The sequence below is a fragment of the Phasianus colchicus genome, chromosome 7 (genome assembly GCF_987193195.1).
Source record: "Phasianus colchicus chromosome 7, bPhaCol1.hap1.1, whole genome shotgun sequence".
Taxonomy (NCBI): Eukaryota; Metazoa; Chordata; class Aves; order Galliformes; family Phasianidae; genus Phasianus; species Phasianus colchicus.
The window spans coordinates 30,100,544-30,119,153 of NC_143442.1; the positions used below are offsets into that span (position 1 = coordinate 30,100,544).

Genomic DNA, 18,610 nt, shown 5'->3' on the forward strand with positions numbered 1-18,610 from the left:
AAGAGGTAAATAAAAGGCAACATGGTATTTGACATTTGCTGATTTTGAATTATTTCCCATTTTCTAAGCAGATGAATCAGGCAGAGCTAAAAGGAAAAGCACCATCTACTCTTGAAGGACCTACAAGAGTGGAACATAAAGGAGCTTGGTAAGGTACATGGTGAAACAAGTACAGTCATTTAGGCCTGAAAGTTGATGTCATATGGGACATAATTCTGATACCATCGAGGTGAGGAATACATTAGCAAGTGCTGTGAGCTGAGAAACTGGCCTTCTTTGTAGTTTGGCTTTGTAGCTTTTGGCTTTGTACCTGTGCAAGTACTGTGATCACTATTTAACCACATTCACGTGGCAAAAGGAAAAAATCTTCTAACAGCATCCTCAAAAACCACAGGCTTTTCCACTTCAGACAAAGCAGACTTCCAGCTATTACATTAGATGTAAACTCACACATCCCAGTGCTCATCAGAACTGAGGAGGTTTGATCTGCCAGATTATGGTCACTACCATCAGCCAAGCAAGGGTTTTGCAGTTATTTAATGTCAAGTCTCAAGGTCTCAAATGAAGGAGGCCTTACTCCTAAATTTAATTGTATCCAAAGCCTGCTGGAAACAGGAAACAATACAAAGCCTATAATTCCTTACTCTGACCTAGTTGTTTGCTTTCCTGTACGACTTCAGAAATTATTTTCGCATTTCTTCTAGAGTAACTGCATCTACTACTGTATATCCAGCAATGTTTTATATATTGTTTCATCAAAAGGCCAAAGATGAAGTTCCTTTTCGGTGGAAATAGCCCATTCTCCCTGACACTAGAGCAGCCTGAGGAACCTGCCGTAACTCCTGAATCATGCCTGCTTTCCATCTGCAGGGCAGAAAAATAATGCTACAGAGTTACCTCAAAGCAAGCAGCTTGGGCTTGCTGTCTGGCATTATAACGGTGTTTATAAGAAAATTAAACATGCTCATTCCATCCTGTGATGTGTAATGGAAACAAACGGACTCTCCTCACCAACTAATTGGCTGGCTGGGCCTGCTTAGTCCATGCGGTCTCCAGTGAGGTAAGTGCTGAGCACTCAAAAAGCCTGAGGTAGTTTGTGTTTCATAGGAGTTAGGAAAAGAGGTGGAAATGTAAGAAAAAAAAAAGTGGCTTAACAAGATGTTTTTAAACTAAGCCTCCCAGACATGCTCTCAGCTGGAATTGTCCTATAACAGCTGCAAATTTTGTACTGTGTTTATGGACAAATGGAAGTGTCCAGGATGAAACCTCCCTTGGTAAAACACCAAGTACAGCCATGAAATATCAAAACTTTTATTTTAAAAGTCTGTCCTTCTCCACTGTCTGCAGAAAGAAGAGCTATGACTAGGTACAGTGGAAGGGAGTGTGACTAAATGGCTCCCAGATTTCCCAAGTTTCACAGCAAAAAGAGTTTTAGACTGAAAGTGAAGCTTTCTAACTTCTAGGTATTGTTAATTGTGTGTGAAAAAGCTGGTATCTGGAAATAGCTGGAATAGCACTACTACTCCAGTTCCAGGCATTTTCCTCTTTTGTGTTCAGGACCCCATTTTTTCTCCTATATCTTCAGAAGGCTCTTGCTCTCCTTGATTGTTCTTCAGCTTGAAGTGACAGGGGCTGTCACAGCTCTGTTTCAATACTCATGTTTCACAAACTGCTCTTTTCAGTCTCACGACATCCTTGAATGGCATTCTTTATGCAACTCCTAAAGGTCACCCTCCCGCAAAAGCATTGCTCTGAAATACGGAGCTGTGCCAACCCATCAGGGATGTTGTTGCACAACAGCCTCACTGCCTTCAGCTGTGGGATGGTGTGGAGAAAAACGGCAAAGGAGAGTTCTTGATTCAAAGCTGCTAATTGGAAAACAAACTGAAGAATTTTTTGGTCTAGTTTATGTTGTTGAGTGGGTATTTTTACTATTTATTTTTCAGAACTGTCATTTCAGATAGTCATAGGAGGGGCAGAGTACAGCAGGATGCTGCATGTGTATCATCTTGCTGTTCATTTAAGGTTACCCAGAGAAATTTTTTTTCCTGTTTCTGAAATTGTAAAAGTCATTCTGGGAAAGCCACCTGATGGATGCAAGAGATGGTTATTCTCCTTTTATTATTGGCTATTTCTCAAAAACATCATGGCTAAATGCTTCTTCATTTGTCTGTAAAATCCTGAACAACCATATATATTGGGATGTTATTCTTGGATTTGCTGTTCAAAGTCATCTCTAAATATGTTAAATCAGGAAATTCCATTTTTACTATAAAAAAAAAGAAAGAAAAGAAAAGAAAAGCCATTTATTTATTTATTTAATAGAGATAGACCTGTTTTCCTACAATCATTTATTCATTGCATCATTCATTCCCAACTAAGGAAGAACTTTGCAGTAAGAGTGACAGAGCACTGGACTAGGCTGTGCAGGGAAACTGTGGATTCTCCTTCTCTGGAGATATTCAAGACCTGCCTAGACACCTATCTGTGTAGCCTACAGTAGGGGGCCTGCTTTGCAAGGGGAGGCCTGACTCAATAATCCCTAGAGGTCCCTAACCAGTATCTACAATTCTATGATTCTGTGATTCTGAGAACATCGCCTGATTAGAAATTCAGACACTCCCTCGATTCTAATCTACTTATTCTATTGGGAAATGAAGGTATTCAATCTCCTACAGAATCCAACATTTTAAAAGGGGTAACTGTTCACATTTGAGCAGGACATACAGGAAGAAAAATTTCATCTTAATTCAGTGCAATGTCTTTTAGAGGGCCCATTGCATAATTTCTCAGCCACTCTTCCAATTATTGGTAAAATGTCTACAAGATTTTTTCATTCCATTAGTTCTTACATTACAATGTATTTTGACATATCACCTTTTGTGCCATTTGGTGTCACTCTAAAAATAAGAAATAAGCTGCAATCAGTAGTGCTGGTATAAATTCTCACTGCTCTGCTGTAATCTGATTTCAATGTGCTCCCTGTCTTTAGAGTAGACAATGCCAAATGGCACAAAGATCTGTGTATAAATCTTCAGCCAGACAGAAAGTGACATAAATCCATGCTTGGATTTGCTTACCGATGATTTTATGGATGTGCTAGTTTCCTTAAACATACATCCTGCCCACTCCTTGGGCAGTTGGTGAAAGCGTGTATGGTCAGAGTTCAAGTGTAATGGTAATCTTAATTTTATCCTTTCAAAGACTGGCCTAGCATATTTTTTAAAAAGGAGCAACAGCTTCATACTAGGATTAATAAGTGGAAAAAAATACCAAAATCCAGCACAACATTTTGTCAGAAATTTAAAAAAGACAAACAGCAACAAGAACAAAAAAAAACCCACGATCTTAACATGTACCACCAAGATGGTCTTCTACATTTCTGATTCGTGGTCCTATTCTTGCCTTAGGCCTAAATAAAACCTGGATATTCATTTTGTACAAGGAAATTTCCCAAACTTAGCAATTAAAACAGTTTTTTAAAAGAAGATTCAAGTTTTGAGTGGGACACGACCTTCTCCTCCCCCTTATCTCAGTAAGAGAGCTAATAACTTTGTGCAATGCAGTTTCTGTTCTTTGTCTTGGAAAGATCAGCTTAGTTCAGTACTCTTCTCTTGAGACTAGAACAGATGGGAAATGTTACAGTGCAGAGTATTACATATGGTAACAGCATTTATATTTTCAGATACATTGGGCAAAGTCAGCCCCCTTGTAACTCCATGGCTCTGGTGGATTTCCATCAGAGATGGGTAAAACAGCAGGGGGTCAAGTTCTAAACTCACATTATTCCCTGCACAGTTTTATTGATTTCCCTGTAATTTCAGAAGTTGGAAGTAAATGAAGGATTTGGTTCTTGTATTTAATATTCCAGTGATGGATTAAAGAACTCTGGCATATAGTCCACAGAAAAGAATCATGTCTTTGCCAATAATTTAAAGGGTATTTGTAATTCACAAGGTCAGGGGAAAAAGAAAACCCATCAGGCGACTCTGAATGCCTAGAGCATCATTAGCCTAGTTTCATCTGCAAAATGATCTGTATTCATTTACTCTTTATTCCAGTCTGTACTAATTCACCTCACATTCAGTTTGGACAGTTTGTTGAGTACAGATGGCAGTATTTCATTTTTATAGCAGATATTAATTAGCTATTTGTACGCTGGGCACAACATTCTTAGTGTCAACTTGATGAGGCTACTGAAGTCAGTATTACAAGGGTTTTCTCAGGGTAAGAAAGACACTTCAAACTTCTCTATTTTTCAAATGAAGTCCTAAAAGTTTTCCGAATGAAGCATCTAAAAGGTCAGAGATGATTTTTGTCCCTATCGAAGATGACCAGCATTGCTGCTGCCTGCCCAGCATCTTGCATGCCTTCTGCTCAGTGAAGATGAAGATCTTCTCAGAAAAGCGGAGGGCTGCAGCATCTTGAGCAGGCACAGCCAGATCAATCAGTTTATTTTCTGGAATTCTTAACAGGTATGAGAGAAAGAGCTTGAGCAAGAGGAAACCTGATAAATGAACAGGCCCTGCCCCTTTTCCATTTTTTTACTGAAAGAAGTTTACAACACTATTTCTCTCTGCAGCTGCTCTAGCAAGAAAAGAATCAGTTGGATCCAAACTCCCCTTTCCTTCTTTTTTTTTTTTTTCCCCTTCTCCATATTCATGTTATTCTGTCCATGCAAAAAAGAAAGCTCTAATAAGAGGACCACCCTGCCAACAGTGAAGCTACCAAAGGGCTCAGAACATTGCACAAAGACTCTTGCAAACATCTGAGCAGATTTCAATTGCTCTTTTCAAAGACTTGCAATTCCCACTACACAGCCTATTGTTTGCTTTCACTAGAACATTCCTCTCTTAAACAACTGGCACAGAATGACTGCTGCTCTGCAGGGAAACGAGCAAGCACCATACAGCAGATTTAAAGACAAGCCCAGAAAAAAAAAACAAATTTTTAAAAGAGCTTCTCATGAACACAGAAGTGCTTTCCAAGAGAATATGAAGGCTTTTTTTTCACTGGTTATTGCTGAAGGAGAATGTGGAAGATGGAGCTCATTCTCCTTTGAACTTCAGTGTAGCAAGTACCCTCAACATCAAAGAAATACACAGTGATGCTGCCCATATTTTCCATTAGTTGTATCTGAGCAAGGAAGCAATTGTTTCTATCATGTCCATTTGAAAAAGCAACTCTAACTTTGCTCTTTCCCTAAAGGAAAAATGAAAAGGAAGAAAAGAGAGAGAAAAAGAAGTGGCATAAAGTGGATGAGAAAGAAGAGGGGAAAAATAGATATTCACTGCAGACGGCTTGCAAAACCCAGTCAGTGGATGTGAATTTCAGTGGGAACTAATTACGTCCAGAAATTTTCCAAGAGCTGCCAGTGCTGGATTGCTGTGGGATGTAACTTCCAGACACAGACCATCATCCTTTGATATCTGCTTCTGCAAACATGCATGGTCTGTTCCTGGGTTCTGCTGTCCTTCGCAGTGCTGGGGCTGGGAATAATGCAGAGCCTGAAGCCACCACAGTGGCTTACAGAAGTTTTTCATATGGAAGCATACTTTTGGCTATTCTTGTAGGAGAGCAGAAGTGCCTATGTCACCCTGCAGGGTGGGATCTACAGTAACCAGGAGAAAAGGAACAGCAGACAAGAGTTTGACTTCCATGGCAATGGATAGCCTTGAGTTTTGTTGCATTATGTTGCAGGCCATTCTGGCACTAAGTCAGATATGATCTTAAATTTCACTCCGCTGTTAGCTGTAAAGAAGCCCTGAGCTTTCAAAATAGCACAACACATTCGGCGTTAAAATATATATGTTCTCATTATCTCTCCATTCTTCCTGTTCGATGTCCTCTGCACACTTTCCCTCCCTGGCAGCCACCTCTTCATGGAGTATTTGTGTGATTTAAAGCAAGACAAAACTGCAGACATTTTTAAAGGAGGTACTGCCTTCATTCTCCTTCTGATAGTCTATGTTTAAATGAGGGGGCGGACTTAAATGAGGGAAAATGGAAGCACTCTTAGCTAATCTGAAAGGAATCTCTTCTGCAGTCCTTTCACTAAACAAAGCCAGAAGTCCCAGAGTTGAAGTTTATCCAAACTAAAGCCAACAAACGATTGCTATTAGAGGGGGTTATATCATGTTTTCCATTGTCATTTTGACATGAAACAGGCACAGACTTCAACTTTGCATGCTCAGAGACAAGGAGATTGTTAATAAGGGAAAATAAATAAATAGATGCAAAAGCATCCTCAAGCAAAATGAGGAGAACTTTTGCTATGCAGTAACAAAATGAAAAAAAGTAATGGTGGTTTGAAAATATAAATGCAACATAGAATTTTCTGTGTCTTTGTGTGAAAGATCTATTGCTTACATCAGTGATGGAGCTCATTGCTCCTTGCTTCCTTCTGGCATTTAAGATAGAATAAGCACAACTCTTGTACTTACAGAAGACACATTCTAACTCCTGTAACGCGTTACATACACACTAATTTTTAAATGCCTGTGGCAGTTATCAGTCTGGCAGCCATAACCAGGAGCAGAGTAAGGGATAATCTTTGAAGCTGCTATGCAATGTCAAAGCAATGAGAGTAATATTAATGACACAGTCTCCCGGAATTTTTATTTCCCTGAAAAACAAAGTGTCTGACAGGGCTGAATGGAGAAGGATCAGAGAATTAGATTATACAGGGACAAAGCATCTCTTGTCATGGAAACCAAGAACAAGACAGAAAGCAAAGCTTCACAAATTCTATGCATTAGAAGATTCAGTCCATGAAGTAGTAGCCATCCTGCAGCAGTAACTAAGCCATATCTAGGTGCCATATCTAAGAGCTACTGGGAAAACAACTGCATTGAGTTACCCTGTGGCATCCCTATAACAGGGAGAACAGCACTGTGAGCAGCATGGCCTCAAATATCTTTGTATCTTTGGGCCTCAGGCTGGAAATGGGCTGCAGACTGAAGGCTGGGGTTGCAGCACACACGCCCTTCTGCACCCATCTACATTTCTCTCAACAGCCCCTCATGACAGAACAGAAGCAAAATAACTCTTTTCTTGTATCCCTCCTGGAGATGGAATCACATCCATGCCCAGTACTCCTTATGCACAGTACATACATCATGGATGTACTGATGTACAGACAACTTGGTAAAGCACTGTAGTGACTACTTAAATGCAAAATGTTGCTGCTAAAATACTTTCATTTTAGATTCACTTTGGGTTGAAGGTTATTTACCTATCTGCCAAAACTCAAAACCAGAAAGTCTCAGAACAGTAGGCGAAAGGTACTGAACCTTTTAAGCCACTTGAAGGTTGTGTAACGATAGTTTACCAAGCAATCTCAAGGAGAATGAGCTGATTTGCTTTCTGCTGAATCAGAAAAGATTTTATTCAACCCTTATGAAGTTTTGGAATTGCCAACGATAAATTTAATTTATTCACATCAAATTTCTGTGGTTAATTGGAAATCTAATCCAGTTACTTCAAGTCCAACAAAAACATCTTGCTAACAACATATATTTGCCTTTGCCAGTAGTTTTCCTTTTCTAAGCTGAGATCTTCTGTGTTGTTTCTCAAGCTTAGCTAAAGCATAACAATTTGGAGTTTTAATAGACAAGACTATTGCACTAATTTCCATTTCTGGTGGTTTTGAGGAATCATTACTTCAAACCAACAAACTAAAACATGCAACTGCCAGAGCAGCTGTTGCTTGTGCTCTTCTCCAGACTACTAATCCTCCATAAGAGTATCAAGAGCAATGCAGCTCTCAGGTTGCCCACCAGCCTGGGGAATCATGCTTTGTTACTTCCCATACTGGTAGGCTGAACCCTTCAACTCTGAAGAGATTGCTTTTAATCCACAGTGCTGGGCGACTGTCTGCATCACTGTTGTTACTGATCTACAGCATGCTTTCTTGATTATAAAGCCAGATATGCCCTATTTTCTGCACATTTCTGATTTATACAAGGTATGACCATTAGCACATAACTGTGAAAATAACTAGTACATCCACCACAGCCTGATTTATCAGCTAGTATGTGAAACAAAAGAAGTCATAGTAACTCCTTTCTTTCTTTCTTTCTTTTCTTTCTTTCTTTCTTTCTTTCTTTCTTTCTTTCTTTCTTTCTTTCTTTCTTTCTTTCTTTCTTTCTTTCTTTCTTTCTTTCTTTCTTTCTTTCTTTCTTTCTTTCTTTTTCTTTCTTTCCTTTCTTTCTTTCTTCCTCTTTCCTTCCTTCCTTTCTCTCTCTCTTTCTTTCTCTTTCCTTCCTTCCTTCCTTCCTTTCTCTCTCTCTTTCTTTCTTTATTTCTCCTGAAGAGCATTAACTACATCTAAAATCCAGCTGTTGAGTAAGGCTGGTATCAACTAAGATTTTGCAAGTGACACTTTCCTATTTCAAATCTCGAAACTTTGGCAGAAGTTGGGTGAAGAAATATGACCACTTTGTAATCTGCAATATAAATAAGGGAGCAAATGTAATGGCTCTGAAGCATCACCAGTAACATCAGTGCCAGAGACAACACCCCTTCTTCCTTTAATAAAGCAAGAGACATTTCCAATTCCACCTCCTCCTTTAAAAACTCAGTCTGCACAGACTTGGTCTCAAATCAAAAACAAATATGGAAAATAATGAGAGGGATATTTAATGGTCTCATTTTCCTAAGTTTAATATCTTCCAAGGATGTGTGATCTACAGTGTGTTTATGAAATTTGACGTATTTCCAAGAATATATATATGGCGTTTTGAGGGGATGGGTTCCCCAGGCTTTCATTTAGCATGACTTCTCCAAGAGGAAAGGCAAGTATAAACTTCCCTAAGCATAACCTTGCATGTAGTGTATTCCTATAAACCAATCAGGAAAGATGGAAGGAGAAGAGTAGCCCCATGAGCTTTTGTGCCGTCAGTCTTCTAGATGATCTAAGAGCAAGTAATTATATTGATAGGTACATATTTATCATCTGCTTTTACCTTCAAAAACATGAAGGAGGACTTGTATGTGCTACCACAAGCTTTAAGAAAAGATAGTCCTGACTGCCATTATTATTAGTAAATTTATCAACAAAGAATGAATGTTTGCAAGATTGCATATAGATAAGCGTTAAGAATTTCAGACTGGAACTCTTACTGCACCCAAGCCATACCCACCTACTCCATTCCCTATCTAATTCTTTCCTCTTGAAAACACACAAAATAATTAAACAAAAACCTGTTTATAAGTGTTCCTAATATTATCATCATTCCTTTCTGGGTGTTTTAACCTCAAATAGGGACTCAGCATAAAGAGTTCTTAGCACGCTGCCTTCTAAAAGTCTACATATAATAGTCAGATTTTATTTTAAAGCTGTAACTCAAAACTCAAACTAATAAGGAAGTTCAGTAGGTCTTCCCAGTGATATTTAAAGATTCAGTCATTATCTCAGAAATGAACTTCCTGACCGGATGTTCAAGATAATACATTACAATGAAAACACTATATTACATTAAAGCAAAAAACCTAGATGGAATAACAATGAAGGGTTTCTGACTCTGGTCTCCCCCTGCTTTTAGAGCAGATGTGCTTTCTTGATGACCTCAACAAAGTTCCTCATGGACTGCTGGGTGCGCTTAGGAAAAGTGTCACACGACAGGTCACTGAGGTGGCATTTACACATCTTGGCTACAGCTAAGATAGGCCCAGGTCCATCTTAGCTCCCTTCTGGGACTGTGAGAGGGGATGTGCACGTGCTTCATTTGTGGCAAGTGGAATCTGCCAATTCATCTAGCCAGTTCCTCAAAATTAATGTTGTCTTCTATAAGTCACTGTCTGTGATGACTCTACATGCCTAAGTTGATGATGAATGTAAGCCTGAAGACTAACACATGTTACACAAGTCATGTGGGCGGGATAGGGGATGGATTTCTTCCCTGAAGAAGGATTTAGAGTTCTTATACTATTTGATACTTTTACATGCAGCACGCAAACATACTTCAAATGATGGCACCTGATACACCTTTCTGGCATTGGTCATGCCTGAAGTCCAGCTGTCAGCCACCAGCAGACATTTCAGCCTAAACATGCTCAGAACTTCGCAAGACACAACACACATCAGAAAACCTGAACTGTTTCAGACTGACTCCATTTACAAGCTAAAATGGATTACTTAGGATAAATAACTTTTCTTCTTGGAAGTTACAGAGAATTTCTTATTCCACAATATCCAGATTCCAAGCTTTTGAAGAAGTTCAATCTGAGGCTGTACTCAAACTGCCATTCCATCTATTACAACAATTCAAAAACACATAGCCCAGAAGTACATCTGACAATCCTAAACTTAGTGTATACTGAGCAGTTTCCTTAATATCTTTCCAAGTCCTGTCTGCTGGCAGGCCTTACCAAGGAAAATTTTATATTGACTTACATTTGATACTAACCATATAAACATTTTTCTTGACAAGAGAGAGCATTTTAGCATGTCTGGAAAGTCTATTTTGAATTGAGGAAAATTTGGTCTCCCAGTCCATCACTGCCTTGCATGTGGATTCACAATGCCAATAACCAACAACTACAATCTCTTTCCTTGAGAGAAAAGTAAATTGAGCAGTGTGGAAAGGAGCATTCCAAAGAGAGGACATACTAAGGGATAACTTGCATTTTATCAGCCTCTGTGTAACTGCATCTCTGTAAGTAGTATGGAAATGAGCCCAGTAAGGAAATGTTACTACACCATGAAATAGGAATGTGGCAGGGAAATCAGAGTACTCCCTCACACTTCGTTTGTATATTGTTCTTCTACTCCAGATATATAATCTCTTAAGCCAAATGTGTATTTCACTTCAGAAATGTCCAGGGACACAACAGAATGAGGGAAAGAGACCTGACACACAGGAGGGCTCACTTAATTGGAACAAATAAAACTGATGTTTGTTCTTTTTATGTTAGATAGTCCTTATCCTTCTGAAGTCAGAGAGAGATAATATGTAACACATATTTAATACAAATTATATATGCATACTACCTTCTGCTGTAAGCAGAGAGAATTCAATGCATGCATTTGCTCAAATTTTACAGTATTGTCATCCCTGAGGATTACTGGAGAGCATTGTATATACTGGAAAACCAGAAATAGAGAAGTGCTAGTGTACAGTACACTGCACTTCTTTCCCACATGACAGCTTTCTTCCCAGCTGCCCCACAGCGCAGTGAGGGGGGCTGCTGTGGGCGATGCAATCTGGCTACCAGAGCTGGTCGCTGGTCCTGGGAATCTCCTCCTTTCCAGATTGGCCTAGGCAGGAAGGTTTGCTGTCAAGTGGCTAAAGGAGTAATTTTTATGATTTGTAGTATACAGACCAGGGAAGGGTGTGGTTTTAAAGGCATTTAAAACCTTTGCTACAGCTTATCTAGCTGCCACTAAATGAGTGATTTGTAAAGTTATTCACTGACTTAATACAGGAATAAATACATTGCAGATCTTCTATATTTACCAGAAAGAGAAATGTTTTATCTTAAGGAAAGTCTGGTCTAAACTGCTTGGCTAATAGGAACAGAACACATCCAAAAAAGGTCAGATATACTTGTGGAATGTCAGTTGTTTAACTGAAATAACGATACCACACTTATCTCCACAGTAAGCTCAATTATCCAGTATGAAGTATTTCTTTCCTCCCTCCAAATTCCATGCTCATTGCTGCTCAGTGGACACACAGACACCCGCTCACACTCCTAGACCCCATCAGCCGCTGGTCAGTCCCAGGAGGGACCAAAGCAGCCTGCAGATGTGCAACAGAAACTGTTGCAGCTGGGGGAATTCTTTCACACCCCTGCTTTATGTCAAAGGAAAAATCCTGCACACTGACATATTTTTCATATATAACTCTAAAAAAAACATTTCATCACAAATGAGGAGAACTTTTAGGCTGTTTTCTGTGCACAAATTGCTTAAACAAAGCCTCATGCTGCCGGGGGACAAACAGGCAAGTACAAAGAAGAGCTTCAGATACAAAGCTGGAAGCAAAGACTTATTACTTGTGACAAATAGCTTCCAGACAGAACACAGTCAGCAGTTCAAATGCTATTCCAAGTTAAAGGAAACAGTCGCAAAACTCTTCAATGTCTGTAACAGGAAAACAAGTAAGAACAAGAAGAAATGCAGCACAGGCAGAGAGCACCGCACAGTTCCCCTAGCCACAGAAAAACAGCAAAGCGGAGAACAAACTTAGGAGGGTAAAGCACGCTCCTGGAGCTTCCAGCTTCAGCGTTCACTGCCTGACTGCTGGGTTAGTGAAGGAAAAGTGTTCTGGTGAGATCTGTGAGTACATGTTTCTTACCAGATATTAAAATGATTGGTTTAAATAAAAAATAAAACAAAAACATTAAATCATAAGAAACTTGAATTACTCACCGTCCTGTTGTGCCAAAATAACTGAGGGTTGAAACACGGCAAGAATGAGCAAACTTACTTTTTGCACAAAGCTCATCATGTCTAAATATTAGACATGAGACTCTCTGTGCAAAAAGAAAAATGGGGGGGAAAGAAAAATCTATTCAAATTAGCAACATCGGTTGTTCCCTGCCCTTCCAGCACCGGGCCATGTACAGAACTCAGCCACAAGCATTCCCCAGCTTTGGCCTTAAATAGGAAAAAAATTGGCTTACTTTACTTTTCCACCCCCTTTACTGAAATTTGAGAAGACGACCCATCCCCTAACACTAAATGAATGATTAATATTTCTTTTGGCTTTACAGAAGAATAAAGTCAACTAAACAAGATACACAGCACATCTGGAGCTTTTGTGCGTGCCTGAAGTGCATGCTGAGCCTATACACGCGCAGTTAGTGCACACTCTGTGCGAGATACACGGATGTGAGAAAAGGAATCCAGCCATAACCTCCCTGGGGCAAAGCATTTTTCATGCAAATCAGCAGTCACTGGGTACAGCCCAAACACAATTTTTAATTCTTAGTGTTTCCCATTTGAAATGAAAGGTGAGTGCCTTAGGTGACCCCAGAAACGGAGAAATCTCAGCTATGCATACCTAGGTATTTTTGCTGAGGAGCCATTGGAGTTAGTGAAGGGGGGGGGGAGGGCTAAAAACTGCAACACTTCTTACGGTGCTTTTCTCACATCAGGATTTAGTGTGACCTTGGGAGAAATGTCACATTATAAAAAATAACTTAAAAAAATATTATTCACAGGCACTTAATAATGACTAATAACTAATAATAATAACAAACTAATGCTTTTCAAATAATTCAGCTTTATGATATTATTATTGCATTTGGAAGGAATGCAGAACAAATACCATCTTTTTCTTTCCTGTCTGCTCCTCAAACAGGAGGGCATAGCTGAAAATAAATCTAATATTTTTTATTAGCCTCATTTCTTTCTTATTCCATGTAACACTTCACTGAGAATAAGGAGGATCAGAATGTAGAAAGCTATTTTCCAAATCAGATGCCTTACCCAGATTTTATTACAAATGTAGATTTGTTCAGAATGTAGCTTTAATTAAAAATTTGGGGAACTCCACAGTAAATGCAGAAAGCTATGTTAGTGTGCACGTCTGATAAATCAGCAACCAAATTAATTACTATTCTCAGTTAATTTACTCCAGCTGGTTAACTGCAGGAGTGCTCACTCATTTACTCTTAAGTATCACTAAGACTACAATTAGCCAGGGAACTGTCTCTTGTCAGTAATGCATTTATGCATTATACCCCAAGATCCCAAAAATCCTAATCCCAAAAATGGATCAATGTTTCTATATGCATAAAAAAAAAAAAAATCGAAGCATCTTGAGGTTATCTTTTAATCTGATAGGTATTAGATCTTACTTCAAAACCTATTTATCTGAAACATATTTGCACTTTAATGGAAAAGTTCTCTTCTTCCTGGGTCACTTAGGGCGAGGCAGGCAGAAACAAGTATGAAGAAGTCTTAACTTAATGCCACTTTCAACATGTGCAAAGGGTCTCTTCTGTGTTTACACACTCATAAGGCATGAATGGCTTCATGTATTCCAAAACTATTACGCACAGCTTTTTCTTTAAAATGAATTAAGTTCTCTCAAATTTTCCATTTTGTCTGTGTTAGGATGGCAGAGTTATCTTACATAGCTTTATGTTTTCATATGCAGTATCCTGCTACATAATAGATTAGGTTATTTGGCTTATAAATTTCAAGTAGCTGCAATAAACAAACAGATAACAACCTGCTCTTGAGCTACCCTAGCTGGGAAGTTAAAATGCTTCAAATCTTTATGCATATGCCTGTAAGTTGTAAGCTTTTTCTTCTTTTGAAGTTATGCTCAGGACACAACTCAGAACCACAGTATCTACTAATAACTGTACTGATCTGTTTGGTGCCCTTCAATGGAGATGTTTAACAGGAACAGCCCAAAGTAGCATCCAATGTCCAAATTGCATCTTCTGATTGCTTTTCTGCATGGGTTAGCAGAACTTTTATTCAGTGACTAAACTGTCTACCTGTGTAACTGCTTGCTGTAGTTCCCTGCCCCTGCAGACAAAATGGCTTTTATCTTTATAGAATATGGTATAAAAAACGGGTTAACTGTAGCTGTGTACATGGCCAAGGGTACAGACTAAAATATTAAATCAAAACTGTACAAGTGCAAATTGAATCCAGGCTCAAAATGCTTTGTATTTGCCTATCTCTATGAGGCTCATGGAACCCAGACATTGGATTCAAACCATTCTCAGCTATGCAATGATAGTTAAACTGAATTAACTATTTATCAAAATTGTACTCAGATCAGTTTTCTATTGGCACTTTGTTTCTCTGTATTAACCCTTACATGTTTGTCACAGTAATTATTCAATGTACATGGAATTTCATGATTATTACATGGTAAGTGTTCACACTGAAATAGCCAAAGAAAAATGCAAGAAGTTGGACCATGGTCTTTGACTTAAAGCCACTTTCATATAGAATTCTATGAATTTTTCTGCCCATTTGACAACACCAAATATTTCCTAACAGTTCCTGAGTTTATCCTTTTAAAAAATTGAGGGCAACCTGGATTGTTTACTTTCTACAATAAATTACACTCCAACTAGACTATGAAGCCATATTTCTCATGACATGCTATTTCTGATAGGCACTGTGGAAACAATCTTCATGCTTCAATTCATACAAAAATTAATTATGAGGTTCCCGAATAGAAAAATAACCAGTATCATTTGAATATTACACCCCATAAAAAAAAACAAAATAACCTATGGGCATTAGCCTCCTTGAGTTCTGTTTCTTTGCTGTGTCCCATCAATGAATGGCAATGATCAGCTTCGCTGGAGTTTCTCATTAACGCTAGCTTCATGTAACAATGGGTGTAGACTCGATTTTATATTACTACTGTAAAACTATAAGGCAATTGCCTTTACTTACCATGAATCTATTCTTTTTGATAGGACGTTCACAATTCTGTTTGATTTTAATTACCTGAACAGACAGTGCTACAGCTTGCCTTGAGTATTCACGGGCACTTTCTGAGCAGAGGCTTCCTTTTCACATCCTCTTTGCAGGAGAAAAAACAGTTATCTTGATTTTTGAGTCTTGCAGATAATGTAGGAGTGACAAACCTCAGCTTCAGAAGACTTTGGAGTATTAATGCTGCTCCTGTAATTTGAAATTACTTGTATATGTTTGAGCCTTATGGTCAGTGACAAATAAGAGATGTACTTTTCTGTATTTATCAGGTGACTCTGTGTCCACCTACACCAAAGATAATTCCTTGTGCAAACAACCTAAGCGTCTGAAAGTTCCCAAAGTAAAACAGGCTGTCTTTTGTTCCCAAGCATTTAATCTGAACAGTCGATCTTCAATTTTTGTCACTGGAATTATCACCATGTCAGAAACAAGACATTTGGTTTTGTTCAGTGAAGATTTTATTGACAGTAAAGAATTGTGGAATTTAAAAAGGGGTATGACTTCAAAGAAATAAAAGCTGAAAATAGTACAAATAATGACCAAAGGCAAAAGGAAGCAAAAATGAAAATGATGCTTCATTTGGGGAAGTTTCCTCAAACGCCACATCACCAAAGTCTGGGTTAAGGTCTTCAAAGTTTCCTTCATGGACTATTATTTTCCTTGGACTGTACTCATAGTGAACAAACACATGCTGCTAAGATACATCTATCACACTGCTTTCTCTTCCAGGTCACCTTTTAGAAACAGTTGATCCATAGGAAAAGCTGAACATAAAACCACAAAACAAATAAACAACCTTCTAGCACTTTAATCCCCTCCTCTTGATGTATCAAGCTGTAGCCCAATATGTAGTACGAATTTGTTTTTCTTTATGCTAGAAGTAATGCAAACTACAGCCAAAGCACTGATTACTCATAGAACAATCACAGGAATTAAGGTAGTCTCCCATCTTTCCATTTCACTGAAATTATTTCCTAAGACAATGGGAAATAAGCTTTTGAGATGAGCCTCTTCTTCACATGATTCTGCTTTCAGCTTTGCACAGCTTCAACTCTTTTCACAAATGAAAATTCTTTTTTTGCAGAAGTCCTCTGCAGATTAAATAAAATCCTTCTTCTGAGTCATGTTGGGAACTAACTGTCTTACAGCACAGCTGTAAAGGCTCTTAAAGTAGAGCCAACATTATGACTGCACTAGGGTGAAGCAGACAGCACCCACAGCATTTTCTCTTCACAGCAGGAGGAATGCAAGCCAAATGAGTTTAATGACCTTTGGGTGTACCGAATGCTGGGGAATTCAAGATCTGTGGCCAGGGCGTGGTTTTTGTACTGAACACACACCTACTTTTGTCGCCAATGATGAAATCTGTTAATTCAGAACATTGGCGCATTGCCCTGGAGAAGATGCTCCTCCTTTTCACTGAGGTGTCAGACTTACTTTGCAAGGAATCCTTTCTATTTGTCTCTAATTCAGATTTCCACTGTACAACTGAAAAAAACCCAGACCTTTGCTTTTTAGAAGAAATAGCATAATTCCACCCACTTAAGAAAATACTTAATAGAACTTGTGGGTAAGACTTTATGTCAGGACGATGTCATGCAAAGGCTTTTGCACTCTCTATATTATAGCTGTTAGACAAGCACCAGAAGTACAGAAAAATAGCAGAAAGTATATAACTAACTAAAAAGAAATCTGATTGTGAGTTGGTGAGCTATATTTAATTTTATACAACTGCCCAAATTCTGTTTTCCTATATCTCCAAGTCTGTCAAGAGAGCAGCTTGAGATCACACTAACAGATATAGGAGGTAATCCCTGCAGCACAGAATTTGCGCAGGAAGCAGGGATGTACCAGGTAAACCCAACTGTGCTGTTGGCTCTGCTGCCTCAACTCAAAGCTCTGCAGTTCCAGGCAGTACATGGAGTTCCCAACAGCACTCAAGTGTGCTGCACTTCAGCTGTTGGTTCACATGGGACCTCAGAACAGAAAAGTTCCAGATTTTAGGTTTCAGGACTAGCAATCCTGCACACTTTATGAAGTTTGTTTGTTTGTTTGTTTGTTTGTTTTTGCATCTTCTAAACAAAAAAAAAAGAACAACTGTAATACACAGACAGAAATTATTTATCTCAAATTACTGTTTCACATTTTTCTGTTCTCTGATTTATTGTTTTTCTAATGAGGGACTAAATATCCTTGTTTGAGTTTACTAAAGAATAACAGAAGGCTATCCGTACTCATATGACTCATCCTTTGGAAAAAAAAAAGAAAAGAACACAGGACTAAGTGTTTTAACTCTTGATCTGTTTGGAATTAACACGACTCAAAGCAGAAATTAGCGAGGAAAAATTTTTTTTTAGAAAGATCTAGTCAAAATGGAGGAAAATGAAGACGTGAGTAGGTCAAGAGAATGCAGCAATACAAGATTCTTCTGTGAGTAATGAAATCCTGGTCTTCAAAATGAAAAAAGAGAAAAAAAAAAAAGAAAAAAAAAAAGAAATTCTGGTCTTCAAGATCAGCACTGGACAAGTTTTCCCTGACTGACTGCATCAGATGGGTATGATGTTCTCTTGTGGACCAGAAGTGCTCCACGTGTCAGAAGAGCACATGGGTTTCCTAGAACAGAGAGGCAGCGGTCAGCTGCTTCTCTGAGTGGAGTGGAAGATGACCAGCCCTGCTGCTGCTGGGTGGCCTGAAAGCTGGCTCCTCACATCTGTTAGATGGGATCTCTTCTGATCCATGACCTCATTACATTCATTCCTCTCTTATTAACTCTAACGTATTCTCATAGAGCTCATGATGCATTTGCTATCGAAAAGTGGCAAAAGTAAGGAATTAAATTGTGCACTGTCATGTGCAGAAGAACTCCTATACTATTGATCTGAACTTCTATCATTAAGCTCTCTATTGGCTTGCAGGTTCTTGTCTTAATATCACAGAACAGAAAATCCTATATTTTATACTCAGACATGTAAAAAGTAGAAACATACCAAATCAATATTGATAGCAAATCTTCAGACAAGCCTGGGAAAGTTTTTTTTTTAGAAAATCTGGGTAAAAAGATGCCACAAAACCACCCCCAAGTAATAACAACAAAGTTGTGGTGGACTCCACTATCAAAGTAAGGTAGTTAGAAATAATCAAGAAAACAGAATGAAAATACCACACAAGCATTCTTCTCCTTCCTTATGA

General features: G+C 38.6%; 1 protein-coding gene across 1 annotated transcript in view; it reads right to left on the reverse strand.

Moving 5' to 3' along the window:
- COL3A1 (collagen type III alpha 1 chain) overlaps nucleotides 1–12,762 on the reverse strand; it is a 53,585-nt gene extending 40,823 nt beyond the window's left edge. The window contains exon 1 of the mRNA XM_031604404.2: nucleotides 12,377–12,762. Coding sequence (XP_031460264.2) covers nucleotides 12,377–12,455 — 79 coding nt within the window. The 5' untranslated portion in view covers nucleotides 12,456–12,762. The remainder of the gene's footprint in view (nucleotides 1–12,376) is intronic.
- Nucleotides 12,763–18,610: the final 5,848 nt, after the last annotated feature.